This window comes from Thermobia domestica, chromosome 4 (assembly GCF_964235325.1).
Source record: "Thermobia domestica chromosome 4, izTheDome1.hap1.1, whole genome shotgun sequence".
NCBI classification, from domain to species: Eukaryota; Metazoa; Arthropoda; class Insecta; order Zygentoma; family Lepismatidae; genus Thermobia; species Thermobia domestica.
In genome coordinates, this window is record NC_137457.1 from 294,410,404 (window position 1) to 294,430,660 (window position 20,257).

Here is a 20,257-nt window from a genome sequence, read left to right on the forward strand (position 1 = left end):
CTAAAGTTATGAAAAGGGCTGAAATTCATCGCTAGATTAGTGAGGTGTATGAAGAAAACATTACGAGCGCTGGAATGTTACGGAAATGGGTTAGGGGTTTTAAAGATCGTTGCTCGAATGTCCATGATGAGGAATGAAGTGGGTGACCTTTTGTCATAACTGAAGATTTGGTGCAGAAAGTTGATGAAAAGTGAAGGAGAACAGACGCTTTACAATTTTGTTCTTATCTGATAAGTTTCCTCAAATTTTCTCTCTCTGTGAAACTGCAGATCAAGGCTTAGATTATCGAAAGTTCTGCTCACGCTGGGTACTAAAAATGTTGACTGAGATGCAGAAAACCAAACCTTTAGCTAGTGCGTTGACCTTTCTTGAGCGGTACAGTGAGGAAGGTACAATTTTTAAAGCAAAATTGTCACAGGCGACGAAAGATGGGTAGCTTACGTTACACCGGAATGGAAGCAACAATCCACGGAATGGTGACATTCAACATCACTCAAGAAAGTTCAAGCAAATAATTTCAACCCGGAAAATCATGTGTACTGTGTTTTGGGACAGGAATGGGATGTTGCTTGTAGATTTTTTTGCCTCATGGAGACAGTAAATTATGTACTGAGAAAAAACAAAAGCTGCCGTACAATACAAAATAAAAGGGATGGCATGTTAAGGGAATCGTTTTGCTTCATGACAATGCCCGTCCACACGCGGCAACTTACACTCAAAATATTATAGCATCATTTGGCTGGAAAAATCTTGACACCCTCCGTACAGTCCCGATCTGGCGCCCAGTGACTATCACATGTTGCTGCATTTGAAGAAACATGTGAGTAGCCAGCGCCACGACGATGATGATAAGGTCAAGACGGCCGTGTTGCAGTGGTTGTCAAATCAGGCGACAGACTTCTATGAGGATGGTATTTAAAAGTTTGTTGTACGATACCGTAAAGTGCCTTAATATTGCTGGAAACTATAAAGAAAACTAGATTAAAGTACAGGCTTTCATGTAACAATAATATTGTTACGAAAAGTATACTTTGTATACTTTCTTTTCTTTATTTATTTCAACGCCGTATTTACTTAAAGAAGACACCTCGTATTAAAGCTATTACACAGAAAAAATAAGATCGTGTCGTCAGGACTGTACCGACTCAGTTGTCTGTTCTTCGTCCTTATGCAACAACGAAAGTAAAAAGGACAGTACCTACTCAATATAAACTAAAGACTTACCGTTGGGGTATATACATTGAGGTAGAGGCAATCTTCATCCATAAGAGGAACTCCTCTTGTATAGCCAATATACTTAACAGGTTGAGGACACGCTGGACCGAAATCAACGGCATTGTGAGCCTTCCAACCTGGATGGTACCGTGGTGGCTGAAAAATAATGGAAAATTAACTGACATCGTCATGAGACTAAAAAGATTGGTACCTATTTGAAACAGACATAGACAGGACCTTACAAGTGCATAGACCATTATCTCATAAATAACACCTGATCACTGAAACATAGTATCGAACTGTTTTATCATTTGGATACTATAGTACAATTTTACCATACGTAAAATTTTACTTTTATTAGTAAAATTAGGCGTTCCGGATAGTAAGTGAAAAACTCAACAAAAGTTATGTATAATCTGAATGAGCGCTGGAGAGTTACATTTGAAATGTTCAAATAGGAATTCCAAACTGCTTTAACAGCCAGTTCTCGTGTCTACATGTATAGTTTGTGTAAGTTGTTCCTCTTTGCCTTACAAAATCCAGTTTCAAAATAAACAGATGATTATTTTGACCGTTTTGAGTGCATTTCCAGGATACGCAAGACTTTAGACAGTTCTCTTTCATATGCACTCACTTATTTCTGTAAAATTACCATCTTTATGTCCATGAAGGCTATTGTAAATCTGGATCTATATAGTTACATATTTTCCGCTGATTTGACCCCATGAACCTGTTTTCAATGTTACATTACTATTTATTTGTTGTCATTTTAATACACCTTAGCTAGATTTGATCGCTTTTTATTCTCGTCGTTCATTTCAAACTGTTGATCGCAAATATTTCTCAATTTTATGCATTCTTTGCTTTTCGCTAGATATTTATTCGTCTGTATTGTATTACTTCGCAATATCAGTATCTTCCAACTGTTAAGTGTCGCACTTACGTACTAGTTAGAAATAAAGAAACAAAATCCTTACCCTATCAAGTTTCTATCACTGTAAACAATACTCTACTACAGCATTATGTAATAAACTTTTAGACGAGGAATTGGAGTAGAAGTCTCTATTAAATAAATACATGTCCCTGGGACATCAGAAATTACAAAACGCATATGAAACTATAATACTTCTTTTCTGTACTACCAGATAAGGGAAATCAATACAAGCATTAATAAATACGAACTTCTCTTAGCAGGAAATGAACTCTTTTTATCTTAAAACGTGTTTCTTAAGGGAGGAGTTCCATTAATGGGTGCAGATTGGCTTTAGGACAGTTGGATACAACTACAGCGTATGCACATAGAGCATAAAAGCTGAAGTGCATAAAACATGAAGCAAGTAAAAAAAACACAAATCAACTTGTGGAAGGTGGTCACTACAAAGTACGAATGTTATCTATAGACTGTTCCCTATCCTCTTATACAGTTTCAGAAACTCAAAAGCATGTTCCCTTTTCCCCAAAAACTACAAAACAGCACTCAAATAACGACAGTGGACGACTCTCCCGCTGGCAAAACCGATCCATCAATGCTTGTATGACGTTGCCTTATGTCTTTCCAAATTGTCAAGAAAGGAATGGTCAGTGACTATTTTTAACTTCGTCCTTTTCTCTTTCTTTTTCGGTCAATATTTAAAAACCTTTTTCACAGCACACTTTTCTTTTATTTTCCTGTAACTCAGATAAAGTAAACATTTTTCTGCGAAACTAGAGCAATGTAACAAAACAAGCATAAACGTCTCCCTTGAACACTGACTAAACACTACAGCAATAGAATAATAAAGAGTTATATAAATAGCAACTATTGACTGTAGCAAAACGTAAGAAACGCACTGTAATAGACGCACTCTCCAATTTTGATAAACACTGAAGCCTATTGTGTAACACAGTTCGAATACTATTACCAATATAATAAGAAATACGTCCGATATAGTGGTGTTCACGAGTCGACACGAGAAATAGGGTTTTCTTATCTAAATTTTGTCAGTCACATCTCGTCTCTCTTCTGGAAGAATTTTTTTTTCTCTAGTTTCGATTATCGAAAAAGATGTCCTCGTCTCGTTTCATTTTGTAAATTCACATACAAAATTTATGACTTAAAAAAAAAAAAAATTCAAACTATGCAATGCATAAGTGTCGGAAGTCTTACAGAGCGGGTTTGTCTGTCCGTTCGTTTGTCGTCAGGTATCACAGTCAAATCAACAGGAGATATCGAGATGCGGATTTTGCAATCGATTCAGCGCCCCAGAAACACTCTATCGAAACCGGAAGTGATTCAATTTACAATACTTCTGGTTTCAATACTGATTTTTATAGAGCAAGAACTGTAAAAGACATTGAGACGCACTTTTTTTTTTTGCTATCAATTCAACGTCCCAAGAATAGGTTCTATACCCTCTATTCACACTGGAAGTGATCCAAATTAACGATCGCCACAGAACAAAAACAGTAACGAATAGCGAAAAATGTTTTATATATATGGACTCAGGAACAGGTTGTTTCTTTGATATTATTCCTCTATTACATCCAGTAGTTGTAGATGTAGTCGACTACTTCGAAATTTTGAGTATTGTATTCGGATGGTTTGGAAGTCTTTCATAGTTTTAACTGTGAAACAACATTCATTTGTCTTAATTTCATCTAGAGATTACCAGAATCCTTCAGCGTAACAAGAGATTCATGAAGGGAAAGATATAACACTCAAATCATATTTATCAATGGAGTACATGGCGTAATGACTTGCGTATCTTTAAAAGATTGATAAATGTTCTACACTGTGTTCACATCATTTTATCAAATTTATGATTTTATGCTATGATTCATGTATCAATAAAATAAATGTTGAGAACTAAGACTGGGATAAACTAGAGTTGCCCGCCAGACTTGTGAAATTTATCGTCTCGTCTCGATTCTAGTTTCGAAAATGAGACAAGAATTGTCATTTTTTTCTAATCTCGTCTCGAATTTAAAAGATATTTCTCATCTCAGAGGCAACACTAATTAATACTATATATCCTAACAATAAATTACGCTTAATTAGACGTGTTGCAAAGAAGTAGGAGTAAAGCAACACTAGTAAAAACTCTCGGGACTAGTGGAAAAAATATAAAATTTCCAGTATTATTTGGCTGAAATATAAAATAGAAAAATGAACATCTGCGTGAATTCATGTTATTGTACTTTTGTTATAATTATGAAGGTTTATTTCCTGATCTGCACAATTCCGATTGCTTGTTTCTTAAAGTCATTATGGATTTACTAGTTAATTTAAAAAAATCATATGTGCTCATTTGAAACCTACTTTGGCAATCTGTACGACAAACGTAATACTTAAATATGGATGACAATAATTATTATTATTCCTCGCTAACCACTTCTATATATATTAGCAGTTTTCCAATCGTTTCCTCGTATACAGAATTCTTAGATATTATGTTTTAATGTATTTTTTAAAGAAAGAAAAATACCTCTAGAAATAACACAAAAGGGAAATGTGGCAACAACAGATCTATCACCTTCACCGACTTTCCTTCGACCAGCCATAAATAAGCCCTCATACTGAATTTGGTGACATCCTCCACCACCCGTGGTGCATGGGCATCGGACAGCAACTGTATACCAGGATAGCGAACGTACTATAACAGTTTGGGCAGGAGCACAGCAGCAGGGCCCGAGCACTAGCGAGGTGCAGTCGTGGGGAGTACGCGAGTCAGCGACGGTGGGTATATGCACAAATGACGATAGTGGATGGCATAAAATATAACGCCTCGTGTGTGACAAAGCTTTGTGACACCTCTATGATCACTTAATACTCTGTCTTTACATAGCACTTCAGTTCACGTCTCTTATGAAGAACTACGTGGTAAAAAGCACACTTTTTATTTGGTATTTTTATCATCTAAGATCCCGACATATTTTGGTAACTTATACAATCCCATAACTTATTTCAGGTTAAGTTTAGAGTTACCCCTCCGCTTTTTATAAAAATCAGGAAAATTTACAGGAGAAATGAGGTAAGAAATGATAATTTGAAGTTTTTATTTGATGTTTAGGAATGTAAGTTGGGCAGGAGAGTTATGTTTAATACGAGAAAAGATATGTGGAAGTTAGTACTATTTGCCAGATGCGGAAGGTTTCAGCAACATGGTAGTTGTAAAATATGGCGAATATGGCGAACAGGTGTAACGGATGCGCAAAAATAATGAAGAAAACCTTTTAAATTTTTGTGAAACACACGGAGTACTGAAGTTAAGTGAAATGTAACAATTTTTAATACTTTAAGCACTGTTTTTTGTATGTTACAAAGTCCAAGGGCAACTTCAGACTGGAGGGGCAACTCTAAACTTAAGCCCTTATTTCTGTCGTGGATTTTACAAATGCATGTCCCCATAAAATGGGAAAGCGCCCAAAACTTTGCATCATTTCACCATATTTGGTTCAGATGTAACTCCCCCCTTATTAGTTAGTGCTCTACATTTCTGTATCCCTTCATTACTGTACCATACACGTCCTTGGTAAGTTAATAAAACAGTGGGGTTGAAATACATCAAAATGCGAACTAGTCCAGAATTTAACTTCGTTTTTCTCCCTTATTAATCACCGTACACTAATGATCTCTATAACCTTGTAGCAACCATCTGAGTCAGTTAACCCTTCGAATGTTTTTTTCATGATTAATCGAAGTTTTTTTTTTAACTGAACCTGGAATGCTTAGATAAAAATCGCTATTACCTTGGAATTAACTTTACATTAAACAGTTCAGTTCTTTTCTATGCGTAAGGTTCGTTCAGACATATTTTTCGATTGCGACAGGTAATGTACTTTTACAAATAACATGTACTCAGTTCAGTTATGCAGAAAACACCCACCATCCTGCACTAAAAGGACCTGCGGAGTAGCGCGCCCATAGGAATCAGGCGCGTTAGCGAAGGTAGGCATGGCAAGATATCTTAATTTTGCCTTTTCTAATAGGATTGTTCTCATGGTTGAAATAGTACCATTGACTGTGTTTGTATAAGGCTACTAACTAATGCGAGGCATTTTAAGTTACCTTCTTGTAACAAATGTATGGAGAAGCTATACTGGAATTGGCTTCTGTGCCGCAGAGCAGATCCACCTTAATTGAGGCTTAGATAGTTTTGGGTAGGGTAAATTAGTTTAGTTTCCGTTAGGTTCCACATTCCTGGACCTACTACGCAGAACTTGATTAATCCCTAGATTTGCAAGCTTGTGTATGTGTACAAAGCATTTAGTAGTAAGGTTCATCCAACTTTGGTTAGCCCATCTCGAAAAAATTCTGATTATTTTATATACATAAAAAGAAATTACCTTGAATCTTCCTTCGCCCACAGGTGGTTGTGCGTATGGAATTCCAAGAAAGACACTAACATTTGCTAAAGGTTTTTCCACTCGATTTGGATCTGGGCGGTACGAAGAAAGTGGATCAGGGTTATCGTATAAATAAACACGAAAGCCATGGATTTCACCTTGTGCAGTGTTTACAGTTACATATTTATCTAAATGTTCTGAACCACTTCTGTTCTTTCCTTGTAAATCAGTTCTCCAGCCAGCAAGAATGCCAGGTAACGGAAATTCTGTTGTCCTCTCATTCCAATCGTAATGATAACGATTGCCATATATATCGTAACGATCGCCCTGATTTCTGTCACGATAACGATTAACATCTCTCTTAAAGTAATTGTGTCTTGTACTTAAAGTTGGACATATCCTCTGAATAAATATCACAAAAATTATAATCCAGCTACTCTTCATTAACGAATATACACACCCCCTACGTGACGCCATAGTATGGATTGTAATTTCTCTTACGAAACATGCATTTCTAAATTCAAAACTATGCAAATGACTTCAAATAGCACTTATAACAGATGATTCACTACTCCAATGGAAGAGTTTAATATATCATCTTCCCATAACAACTGAAACAAAAAGCATATCCTCCACCTTTCTTTTGAAACCATCTACTTCACAATCGGGCACTGCCCTTACCATACGTCATTAATTTGATTAAATTGATAACAAAAAGTTTTTTTTTGTTGCAAAATGTTTACAAACAGTAGAAACAACAACATCCGGTGTGGCAGCAAAGTTTAATTTTTTATTGGTTAAAGTTGACACTCATATGACGTCATCTTCACGTTGTACGTGAAATTATGAATGAATACAATTCCTCTACTGAAAGCGAATGTGAATTTTCCTCCACGAGTAAATTAATTGCAATTACGAGGATGTTACATCTGTGGTAGTACATTTTCTGGAACATTGTTGCCAGAATGCGCTATTTCATTTCTTTATTTTTTTTTCTGAATGCGTAAAAATAGCCTTTACAACTATCAACGCTCACAACAGCATGCAGTCTTTGTCTCATCCGATGAATATTGATGCGTACTAAACATTTACATTAAGACTTACCCTGGGTAATTCTTTTTTCTGTTTCTCGCGATTGATTGTAAGCAATTTAAAATTTTTTGAATTACACTTATGGGTATTTAAATAATTACTAAAATTAAATGTTACGATTTCTCTCATTTGTTTTATTTTCAAAATATCTTCATAGACAACGCTACCTTTTCTCGCAAAAATCGTCTCCACCATTCTTACCGTACTTCAAAAAATATACTCGATCAAAGTTTGGGTGTCATTTCTTTTGGGACACTCTGTTATGGTTTATGAAATATCCTATGTGTATTATTATCATGATTGACCTGTACTAACGCAGGAAATGATAAATTAAGGACAATGTTCCCGGTTGTTTTTTTTAAATTCAATATAGTAACTTTTTTTTTCAGGGATTACACGAAAACTGAGGTTTTTAAAATTCGTCAGGCAGACATCAACACGTTGAAGAAAGCCACCCGAAACACAGCATCTGAGATCACTCAGACAACTCTATTCAGGACACATTTTGGCTCTTATGATTAAAAACAAATAAAGTGATTTCTAATTTTGTTTTGTTTGTTTTTTTTAACTTGAACTGTCGTTAAAAAAGTTATTGAGTAGACTACTTTAATTTCTTGAGAGGCAGCCACTACCTTGTATTGTTGTGAATTTTTTGAATTGTGCATGTGTTCAGTATCACCAAAAACTGTTCAAAAGTAACTGTTTAACATTTCAAATTTAGGGAACAAATAAAATCCCATACCAAAAATCTATCTTCATTGTGGCTAGCTTGCTGGAAAAAGGACTACTCGCTCACATATATACGTGTACAATCCTGCAACGAAAAACAAAGGATCCTAAACAAAAGCAACCCCTGTTATTGCCGACAGAATAATTTGTCCATTATTGATTTTTCAATATGCAGGTTTAGTTGAATTTATATTTTTCAGGTGTTTCAATGTGTAGTTTTCATTAGTTTTATCGTACCTCTTTAATTTAAATTGATTTTTCAAAGAACTCTGGACCTGTTGAAAATATGTATAGTATAATTTTTTTTTTTTTTGTTCTTAACAATATGTATAAAAGTAAAAATATGGCTATCAGAATAAAATTCAAAATATTATTTAAAAATATTTATTAGATTGTAATTATATATTTCTCTTCTGCTTATCTTCGCAAAACCCATGAAACCCTCTCGCGGCCCCCAGGTTCAGAAACTCTGCTCTACAATATTCTCAATTAAAGGAGGCAAAAGGTAATTTAGGACGACTAGTCCACTGTATTCTCTTTTACCTTAACCCAGGCCTCAATTTTGAAACGTGGGGGGCGCGGTGGCTCAGTGGTAGAGCGTTCACCTCTGGTGCTTGGGGTCCCGGGTTCGATCCCAGCCCCCGCCAAGTGAAATTTGTGGTGGACAAACACCGTGCTCGTGGGTTTTCTCGGGGTTCTCCCGTTTCCTCCCACTTTCTTCATTCCACCATTTCACTCATCTCTCCTCATCACCGTCTCCTTTAGCCTAACCTGCATAACCGTGGGACGTAAAACTCAAAGATTTCATTTCAATTTTGAAACGCTAAACAAATTTTCTTCGTAATAGTTTCCTTTATGGTCAATAGATGACAGTACTGAGAAAGTTACATTAAAAAAAAACTTTAAAACAAATAACACATTGTAAAACAATGATGGAATATACTGATAATCTTCTCTTTTAGAGATATGAAAATAACAATACGACATGTAATATTTGTTGTGAAATCGTATTCATATGACAAGGATCACAGCGAATCGATAGAAACAAAAAGCTAAATTAGAAATCAAGGCAAAGTGCCATTTGCACTATTCACTGTAGCAATGCAGAATATTCATCCATTTCAACGAGAATATGTACTCCAACAAATCCAACTTGCAGCTGAGGCAGGGGTGAAGATCCCACCTTTGTGGTTTGAGGAACTCTCCCTAAAGTTCATAAATGTAAGTCCAAATACCTTCTCCCCCACCTAATGATTTAACTCCAAACAAAGATGTTTTACAGCCAAAGTTGTATTTTAAAAAATGAATTTGTGCTTGGCTTGTAATATTAAGCTCAGAATAATAGTTACATGGAAAGTTCCAACCAAATTATGATAGCACTAACACCAGAACTAGAGGACATCGTTTGATTTACTACACATTATACGTATACAGGACGTAAATTTACCTCGCTAACAAACTTCCTTTATGATCATATGATGCTTTACTTCTGCGACTGATATTTTTGCCGCATAGGGCTCCCAGTTGCGTTTCCCCACAATTTCGCCTTCTCTTTTTTCGTTATAGGTGAGTATCTCGAAAAATCGTTAATGATTGCATTGTTCTTATTTTGCTGTTAGGAATTTCCCCGAAGTTACTTTTCTAGGTAAATTTACACCTTGTTACTTATTACAACTTTAAATAACATCTCGAATTTTCTGAAACTCTGTATGTAAGTATAGGTTGCGACACTTAACATCAGAAGACATTTCTATTATGTTAATAATGTCCTCATTTCAAACCTTCTCAAGAACATCTGATTCCGATGTCAGAACTATCATAGCAGACATCATTCATCTAACATTACTCTCCGATAGTGGTTTTTCTTTTATAGACGTTGTTTCCGATCTATGGTGACGATTTCAAACTGCTCTTCCCTTAAGACAAACCATGTCGCCACCATCGAGACTGCTCTATTTGGTGCCCCTGCATCTGAGCAATTCCCCGATAGCGAAGTCTCCACTGTAGGAGATTAGCACGCACTGTAGTCAAGCCACAAGTACTCCTGACAGGCTTCCATACCCCTTAAACTTTCCGGGGTCTCCTGTGAGACAAGGCTCTTTTCAGGAGGCCGAAGGCGCAAAAGTCCATCGGCAACGCATCAAAAGACTTCGCCGGAATGTCTGTGAATGGAATATCATGAATTCCAGTTTCTGCTGCCATTTGTTGGAGAAAGAAGCGAGTTGAGCGAGATGTGTAACTTGACGCCTTCTCTTGATGCACCACATATGATTCTTGTCCCTTCCGTAGAGATGGGGCATCTCATGGCAATCAACGGTTGTCAGGACGTTAGTCTGATGATATTCCGAATTCACCTTCGTATTTTTGGCTATACGATGTGGTCACCTTGCCTCGGTACGAGTAACCAGCAATGATTATGAAACATCTGCCAAAACTTTCCTTGCATTGAGTGAACCATCTTTGAAAGTCCCTGCGCACTTGTCAATCGATAAAAAATTGCACGTTGCTTGTGACAATTATCCAGATAAACATATGCCTCGTCCAGTGTTACCACTTTTCAGCAGCCAGGTACAGCTCATACAGCTTTCGACAGTTGGTGCGACGTTCCTGGATCTGTTTTGGCAAGAGTTTATGATCATGCCCCTTCCATCGCTTTACCAACGTCAAATCGCGGTGAATGATTGGGTGCACTCTATTCAGTGATGTCTGTAACCGATTCATGGTACTCTTCTCTGTAGGTGAATTCTCCCTGGTGACCAGAGCCCCGACTTCCCGAATTCTAGCTTGTGTGCGGCTATGGCAGGCCAGGGTTGGACTGTTTCTGTCCCACAAGAATCGTCCCACGCCTCGTCTTACTTACCCCTTTCAACACCCCATGATATGCCATTTTTGGACACAGTGAATGCACACTCCTTTCACAGTTTGATAATGGCACTTTAACTGTAGTTCATGTCGGCAAGGGCAGTTATGTAGACCTTCCAATAAGCATTTTTTAACGGCATTTGTCCCGATATGCACTTATCACACCTGTCACGCACAATGGCCAAAGGTACCCACACGATTGACTATTTTTTTCTCTTCACGGTTGGTAGTGCTGCACAAGGTGCACCATAGATCGGAAACAACCTCTGTATTTTAAGGAGTTTACTGAGGGCACTTTCTGCAGAACAACTACTTCACTGGGAGAGTTACCAGAATGTAATACATCATAGAGAGGTTAGAGAAAGATGAAAGCTGGGAAATAAATCTGTAAAGTTTGATGAAACCTTTCAATACTCAATGTTTAACAACTCTAAGTGTTTTTTTTTTTTTTTTTTTTTTTAATCTTCTGCCGCGGATGATATGCTGCTGTTATCGTCAAAGTCTTTGTCAAAATTTCCGTGTGTTTTATTGTCTTCTTTACTACAAAAATCTGTAATATCCACATTATGAAGACTTGCCCTGTACACTGAAGAAAATGCTTCCAGTTCTTTAGCAACAATAGTAGCATTCAGTCTATAGTTTTCACATAATTTCCGTATTTCCTCCCCTTGCACAGTTACAGATTCACTTGCTGCCAAGTGAATAAGGTTGCTGTGAGTAAACGTGCTCATTTTCTTTAATATGACAATGTTATATTTACTGAAACAAGGGGGCGCGGTGGCTCAATGGTAGAGAGTTCACCTCCGATGCTGGGGGTCACTGGTTCGATCCCAGCTAACGCCGTGTGGACTTTATGGTGGACAAACACCGTGCTCGTGGGTTTTCTAGGGGTTCTCCCATTTCCTCCCACTTTTTTCATTCCACCATTTCATTCATTTCTCATATTCAGCGTCTCCTTTAGCCTAACCGGCATACCGTGGGACGTAAAACTGAAAGATTTCATTTCATTTTCATTTATTGAAACAATCTGTCAACTGGAACGTCAGTGAATCCAACAAAGTGCTGTACACCTCCACACGAAATAGCAGCAGAATTAGTGCTCTCAAACGGGTCGGGTCGGGTCGGGTCAGCTCGGGTCGGGTTACGGGTCGCGTCGGGTCAGGTCAACTCGGGTCGGGTTATCGGGTCGGGTCAGTCGGGTCAGCTCGGGTCGGGTTGTCGGGTCAGGTTAATCGGGTCGGGTTATCGGGTCGGGTCAGTCGGGTCAGCTCGGGTCGGGTTATTCGGGTCGGGTTGTCGGGTCGGGTCAATCTGGTCAGCTCGGGTCGGGTTGTCGGGTCGGGTCACTCGGGTCGGGTTATCGGGTCGGGTTATCGGGTCGGGTTATCGGGTCGGGTTGGGTTATCGGGTCGGGTTGTCGGGTCGGGTTATCGGGTTGGGTTATCGGGTCGGGTTGTCGGGTCGGGTTATCGGGTCGGGTTGTCGGGTCAGTTCGCTTTGGTCAACTGAGTTTAGGTTGAGTTTAAACTCGGCTGGATTCGAAAGCTGCTGTTTTTCACTAGCTGCCTAATTAAAAATAGCAATTTTCAATTGATTTTATAGAAACCATAAATCTATTTTGAACACTTGCAGCTAGTGTTTTTATGATAAATGCTTATTTTTCTACTTGTGTGTACTTTAATTTTTAAATGTGGAAGATTGATTTTACCAATCGACTGTAATATTAATATCTACGCCAATATGGAGTCTGGATTTAGAAGAAAACTAGAAGTTGTTTAAGCAACGCCAAAAGAGAAATTGGATATGGACGACCAAGCCCAAGCAGGGCCGCGGTGGCTCAGTGGTAGAGAATTCATCTCTGGTGCATGGTGTCCAGTAGCGTAGCTAGAGTTTTTTTCAGGGGGGGCAATGAAGGGCCCAAGAGGATTTTGAGGGGGACATCTCCAATATATATATATATATATATATATATATATATATATATATATATATATATATATATATATATATATATGTGTGTGTGTGTGTGTGTGTGTGTGTGTGTGTGTTCCACGTGAATGTTTCCATCTTTATTGTTTATGATTTTACTCTTTGGAAAACAGTGAAAATATAAGAATTTAGTACCTCAAACAACTAGGATTCATTAATGCAATTGATTTCTAATATCAGTAAATAGTTATTTAATCATGGCGTTTAAAATATGTGTAGCTGGTTGACTTAAGTGGAAGCAAATACACTTTTACATGTAAAGAAAATAACTTATAGGTTCATGCCTCTACTTGAAGAGGATCTTTCTATTCGTGTGGGCAGCAGCAAACATATCCACAACTTGTTAAAGATCTAACGATTTAGCAATTTTCTTCTCAAAATAAAGTAACACTAAGTTTTTCAACCTATCATGAGTCATTGAATTGCGTATACAAGTCTTTAATCTTTTCAAAGAAGAGAATGACCTTTCACATGTAGCACTAGAAACTGATATAATCACAGAGATGATACCTAGCTTGTAGGTTTCTAGGAATGCGTTTTTGTAGATACAAAGAAGATCAACGAAATTCGTTAAGGAATCAGCTTTCGTTTTCTTCTCGTCTTCATTCAACTTAATTGTTAGAGCAACCCACGTTATGCTTTATTTCTTGTTTAATTATGCTTTTTTAAAATTATGTTTTATTGTTAATTTCAATGATTATTTTACATTAATCGTGTATAATGTATATTTATTATACATTAAATATTGTAAATATCTTGATCTATTTATTGATATTTTTTTGCAACTAGTTTCTCTCATATTTAATGAACTTTCTACTTAATTCATTGTAAAGAGATGTGCTTTGCTCGAATAATTTTTTTCTATCATTTGTGTGCGCCTTACAGGTACATATATACAGAAAGGGAAAGTAAAAGATGCCACCAAAAAGTACAGAAAGTGCTTAAGTTCAAAAAGTAAACATAACAATACAGTGACGACGCCAGAGGGGGGCAAGGGGGGCGAGCGCCCCCCCTAGTAGCTACTTCTGGCCCCCTGACTGCCACCTAGACTGCCCCTCCAGACTCGTACAATCTTTAAACATTCTTCACGTAGTATTTTATATCAGTATCATAACCAATCTCATTGACAAATTGTAGTCTACTTTCCATGAATTTACTATGTGGCAGATTAATCCTCAAGCTTTCTTCTTTGAGCGTCTGGGTATGCACGCATATTTCTGTTTTCTAATTTAGCCCCTTTTGAGGTAAATTTTTGTTATACTTCTTTCTTATGATTTTTAATAATTGTGCCTAGCGAACAATAGTAGATTTGGTCGACTTGTTTTCTTCTCATTGGATCAACTTCGATTGGAAACAAAAGAAAGGTAAAACCAGTTACGTAACTTGTTTGTATTTATCCAGGTTTGAAGTTTTCAGTTTCATATTTTGTTTTATTTAAAACTTTTTTTTTTCTGAAACATTATTCTCGGCTAATAATATTCAGAGGATGTGCTTATAACAGCTTAGTTTGCAACTACCAGGGCTTAATTTTTTGAAGGAGATAAAAAGAGTTGTGTTTTCCCTTCCTGCAAATGATAATAATAAAATTATGGAAGAAATTGATTCCCAATAAAATGTATTGTCAGAGTGCTGATCTTTAGTTAGTAATTGGTTTATACTAGTGCTCCTTTACTTATTTTGTTTCAAAGTACTGACGTGACGTCTACCATATTGACTAGGAACTGCTGAAAAATTCGTAGCCCAACCCAGAAGGAGTGCACGTGGATTGGTGAAGTTTTACTTCTTCTTCTCTTCCCCCGAGAGTCAATATACTACCTTGTACAGTGCTCCAGCTTTTGCAGAAAAGTTTAAAAAATCTAGATTTCCTCGCACCACTGTTCGTAGCACTACCCCTATCAGATCTAAAATGGCGTCTTTCAAGTGTTATTTAAGTTTGGGAAATAAGTACACGTAATAGTTAGACGGAGCTAAATCTGCGGAATAAGAATGATGATCTAGACATTGAAATCCTAGATTATGCAATGTCAGTTATGTTCGCAGGGGCTTGATGGACAGGTGTATTCTCCTGAAGGAACAGAATTCCTTTCTTTTCATTTTGCGCAGCGTTGAACTTTGAATTTTTCTTTCAGTTTTGTAAGTAATGTATAGATTCTGGATTAAATATCTGACCATTGAGGAGGTAGTCTACCACTCCATACTTATACCAGAAAAATGTTCCAAACAGTTTCTCAACCTACTTCTATGTCTTGAACTTTTTGGGGCGATGGAGAAATGAGTGCTACTACTCCATTGACTGTTGTTCCGATTCAGGATCATAGTGGTACAACCATACTTCATCTATGGTTACTATTCGTCAGCGAAATTGATCAGCATTACGGTCAAATTGGAAGAATACTTCTCTTAATGCCGTTACCCTTTTATTCTCCTGACATATATTTTGGGAACCCATTATGCCGAGAACTTGCGCATACCCAAGCCATTCTGAATTATTTTACCGACGAGTTCCAAAGAAATGCCCAGAATCTCTGACACAAGTTTTGCTGAGAAGGTAAAAACTGAGAAAGCGGGGTGCAGACCTCAGATTATAATAAATATATCGTGAGTTTACTATACACTTTAAAAACTATATAAATAATAACTTAAATTATTTTTGTCACACAAAAACTGGGGTGGGCTAGGGCCTACGGCTCCGGGCTATATCCACCACTGGGTGAAATGCTGCAATTTTCAAGAATAATGTCACAAATTGCATCCATGATTCCAGGAAGAGTCATTGCTTTTAATCATCCTGGATGTAAAGCATAATTTGTTGAGAAATTGCTACGTTTATACTAAGCCACTTACTTCTTCACCACCATATATAACGGAGGAGAGTCCCGTGGTGTTTCACTGATTTCCTAATTAATTTACTTCGGTGACTTTCCTTGGTGGAACAAAAATGTTATAATAGTAAGGATCTGGATGTTCGTGAAATTATCTGTTTGGGCACACATAATCACTTCAGAGGCCTGAGAAACAATAAGAATTTCATTATTAATATGAAAATTTATATTTGTACATACAGAGATATGTTTTTCTAAACTACGGTTTCATTTCTCTACCTAGTGCCTACAATCCTTCTGGATTGGACTACGACATTTTCAGCAGCTCCTCGTAAATTCTCTCTGGCTATATATATATATATATATATATATATATATATATATATATATATATATATATATATATATATATATATATAGAGAGAGAGAGAGAGAGAGAGATACGTAGCATATAGACGAATGTGTTACTTGTAGCATACGCGAAAGTAATTCAATTTATGTTTAGGCTTCAAAAGTTTCATTGAAAAATATTTCATGTGCAGACGTTACTTATTTGTTAGTTACAAATTTTATTTGAAATAAGTTTAATTTATAATCATATAGATCTAACAAAAACAGCAACGAAATACACAATGTAATGTAAAATAAGTCACACGTAATAAATATGTCATTTTTGGTATGGCAAATAGCCCCCCCCCCCGAAAATGTATCTGCCCCTCCTTTGCCCCCCTAAGAACTTAAAGCTGGCGTCGTCACTGTAACAATATAGTATGGAGTTCTTGCATACTATTCATTGTTGGCAGAAAAATTTCTTCTTTTACTTTTTTCTTTTCTCCACATCAAAGGATTTCACCGAAAAGTTTACAGAAATGAAAATAAGCTTTTCATTGTTGCATTGTTATGTTCTCAATGATTTTGCATTGTAAATATTGGCTTTAAAAAATATTAACACAGTATGTTAAACTTTCAGTTAAAGAGAATTTTCCAAGAAGTGTGCTATATATTTTAAATTATGCTTTATGCTTTATTTTCTAAAATTATGCTTTTAAAACTAGTTTCCCAATGTGAGTGCATTTTGGCGTTCAACCAGTGTCGTGACCGTAGTGCTCTCAAACGGGTCGGGTTGACCCGACCCGTGACCCGACCCGACTCGGATCGTGTCAGTTCGGGTCGGGTCAACTCGGGTCGGGTCAGCTCGGGTTGGGTTGTCGGGTCGGGTTATTCGGGTCGGGTTGTCGGGTCGGGTCAATCGGGTCAGCTCGGGTCGGGTTGTCGGGTCGGGTTATTCGGGTCGGGTTGTCGGGTCGGGTCAATCTGGTCAGCTCGGGTCGGGTTGTCGGGTCGGGTTATTCGGGTCGGGTTGTCAGGTCGGGTCAACCGGGTCAGCTCGGGTCGGGTTATCGGGTCAGGTCAATCAGATCGGATCACGGTTCGGGTCAGTCGGGTCGGGTCGGGTCATCGGGTCGGGTCAGTCAATTCGGGTCACGGGTCGGGTCGGGTCGGTCTTCAACCCGACCCGACCCGACCCGTTGAGAGCACTAAGCAGAATATTACTGGGCCGCTAGTTATCAACCCCCATTTCATCAAAAAGCGTTTCTTCTTCTTTGGACATCTTTCTTCAGTCATGATGCTGTGCTTATTAGCAGAAATCCTTCATTTATTGTGCTGTTGCAGCCACCCACTGCCACAGCAAAGAGTGTTCAGATTGTCTTTAATTTTAGAAATCAATCCTCTGCAGCACCGAGATCCATAGAAACAGACTGTAGTAGTGTTATCACAGGAGCAAAAACTCTGAACACTTTGAAACAGATCACAAGAGTTGCAGCATATTTAAATGAACTCAAATGTTTCATTAATCCATGTGCTCCATGAGTAGACTCTTCGATCGACTTATCTTCATTAATTGTCTGGACGCAAAGTATTGTTTCACTGTAACATACGTAGAGGGTGCTTGTTCTTCTCCATGCTTACTTTTTCAATCTAGTGGTAGCCACTCTCTTCAATCTCATTTTCCTTATATTGTCATTTTCTGCTGTCTGTAGTACATCTAAAAATACTGAGTGTCGGCGATGTCCACCTAGAAATATATTAAGTTCTTCTAGAATGCCAAAAAAAACTCTTCGCAGTCGTGGAGCAGCATTCTACACTCTTTTCTGCCGCCAAGGAAAACCTATGCGAGCTCCACCATATATACAAAGCATTTGGACAAATGTTTTGCCCAAGAGTTTTCATACCATTGAACTTCCCTCGTATGATTCTTGCATCATCATAGCTTTGGGCAACAATTGATTCCAACTGCACTCCAGCAGCATGTAATGTTTTGCACACAACAAGAAAAATGTTTTCCTGCAGAAGACCCAGATGTAAAAGCACCAATCACTCGTTCTAGGGATCTAGGCGATTCGGCACTTTTCCCAGATGATTTTTTTAACGTGGCACACAATAACAACAGCCCTTTTTAGTAATCAGAGAAGGACCTTAAATGAAACATATAACAGAAGAGCACAGCTTAACAAAAATCTGTCTTCCACGTCGGATCTCCCCACAACCACATTGAAAAATCACAGAATAGTTACTGCACTATTTAGTTCTGAAAATCCGTACTGCCAACCCCTTATTCTCCAGTTGCAAAAGAAGTAGGGTTTCCTCCAATAACAATGACCGTCGCCTGACTACTGAGTTATAATTTGTTCCTGCAAAGCGAATGTCCTTCTCCAGCACTGTCGTACTAAATTTACACCCAACTTAAGTCTCCCACAAGAAAATATTAATATTTTGTATCAGAATATAAGGACACTGTTTAAAACTTGCAGAAATTTCACCCAGAAGCTTGATGAATGAAATAAAAGTATGTTGATGTTTTCCTAGCTCTTCCACTCATTCATTCAACATGCAAAATATGTATTATTTATGATAAGAAGGATTAAGTTATCATGCCCATATAATTGGAGGGAATGTGTCCCCTTAATCCGTCTCGGTTTCGCCGCCCTGCCCCATTCTGGTTGTGACACTAGCTCCCTTAAATACTCCATGTCATTGCTTGTGGTAGAAAGAAGTCATTATCAGACACAGATTACATAATATATAAGCAAGATCAGTTGCGGCGATTCGGGGGACAGTTGTCCGCACTTTTGCTGCTGCCATATTATAATTAATTATAGTTTCTGATGTGTGGCCATGCGCCTCCATGTGTATAGGTTTTCTCGGGGTTCTGCCACTTCCTTCATTTCACCATTTTATTCATTTCTCATTATCACCGTCCCCTTTAGGCTAGCCGGCATGATCCTGGGACGAAAATGTTACAGAATTTCATTTCATTTTTCCACTATAGCTTTCGCAAAATGTATTCTATTTTATTGAAAGTTGATATATATATCTTCCACACTTAGTATATAAGCCTATAGTCGGGGAATTGTGATCCGAAACAAATTTTAACCTGCTATTTAGTTAGTACCAAACAAGGATGTTATAAAATAGAGAATTTGCCCATACGTGTCTTTATCCTATGAACTCAATGAAGCCAAGAAACAACCGAGCATCGTCTGAGCTGACACGTCTGATTGGCTACTCTCCTTTCCGCCACGATTGTTGGCTCGAAACATCGCGATCTTAGTGGTGCGGAGCGGGCAGAGTGGATGTGGCGAAGCTGTGACGTATGACTTCACGATTTCGTTATGTGGGCAGATCCTCTATTTTATAACATCCTTGGTACCAAGGTTCGGGAAATATTAGGCTTAGTTACAATATTTGGCACCCACAAACCAAATTCTTTAATATTGTTAGCGTCTAACGGATTTTTTGGCCAAACATGAAGTACATATGAATTGATAGATGTGACCGAGCTGAACAAAATCATAAGAAGTGTAAGTACTTATGCGTAGTTTTCAAAAAATCGAGGAAAAATATTATTTTGTGATACTAAAAATTGAATACAACAACCACATGATCTATTAGGATGAAACTGGTATTAGCTACGTGACACGTTCATGTGTTTGTTATGTGGAATCGCTTGCTGTGTGTTTATTTGCTGTTTTTGGTTGAAAGAGTTGTTAGAAGCAGTATGGGATTTAAAGAAGGGCTTTGGGGCTGAAGCGACCCCAAAAATATTAGAGCAAAAGTTATTTGAAGTCATTCACACTAAAAAATGCTGAGCATGTTGCTGAAGTGATAAATAAGTTATCATCTGAATTATGGAAATGAATGATCGGGGTTTCCTCTTGTGT

General features: G+C 37.7%; 1 protein-coding gene and 1 long non-coding RNA gene across 2 annotated transcripts in view; one reads left to right on the forward strand and one right to left on the reverse strand.

Moving 5' to 3' along the window:
* Positions 1–7,313, reverse strand: part of Gli (carboxyl ester lipase-like protein Gli) — a 69,075-nt gene extending 61,762 nt beyond the window's left edge. Inside the window, exons 1-2 of the mRNA XM_081756225.1 lie at positions 6,541–7,313; positions 1,225–1,371 (exon numbers count right to left, since the gene is read on the reverse strand). Of these exons, the coding sequence (XP_081612351.1) occupies positions 1,225–1,371; positions 6,541–7,017 (624 nt within the window). The 5' untranslated portion in view covers positions 7,018–7,313. The remainder of the gene's footprint in view (positions 1–1,224; positions 1,372–6,540) is intronic.
* Positions 1–8,596, forward strand: part of LOC145684195 (uncharacterized) — a 189,093-nt gene extending 180,497 nt beyond the window's left edge. The window contains exon 3 of the long non-coding RNA XR_014131252.1: positions 8,022–8,596. This is a non-coding gene — a long non-coding RNA (uncharacterized LOC145684195). The remainder of the gene's footprint in view (positions 1–8,021) is intronic.
* The last annotated feature ends 11,661 nt before the right edge of the window (positions 8,597–20,257 follow it).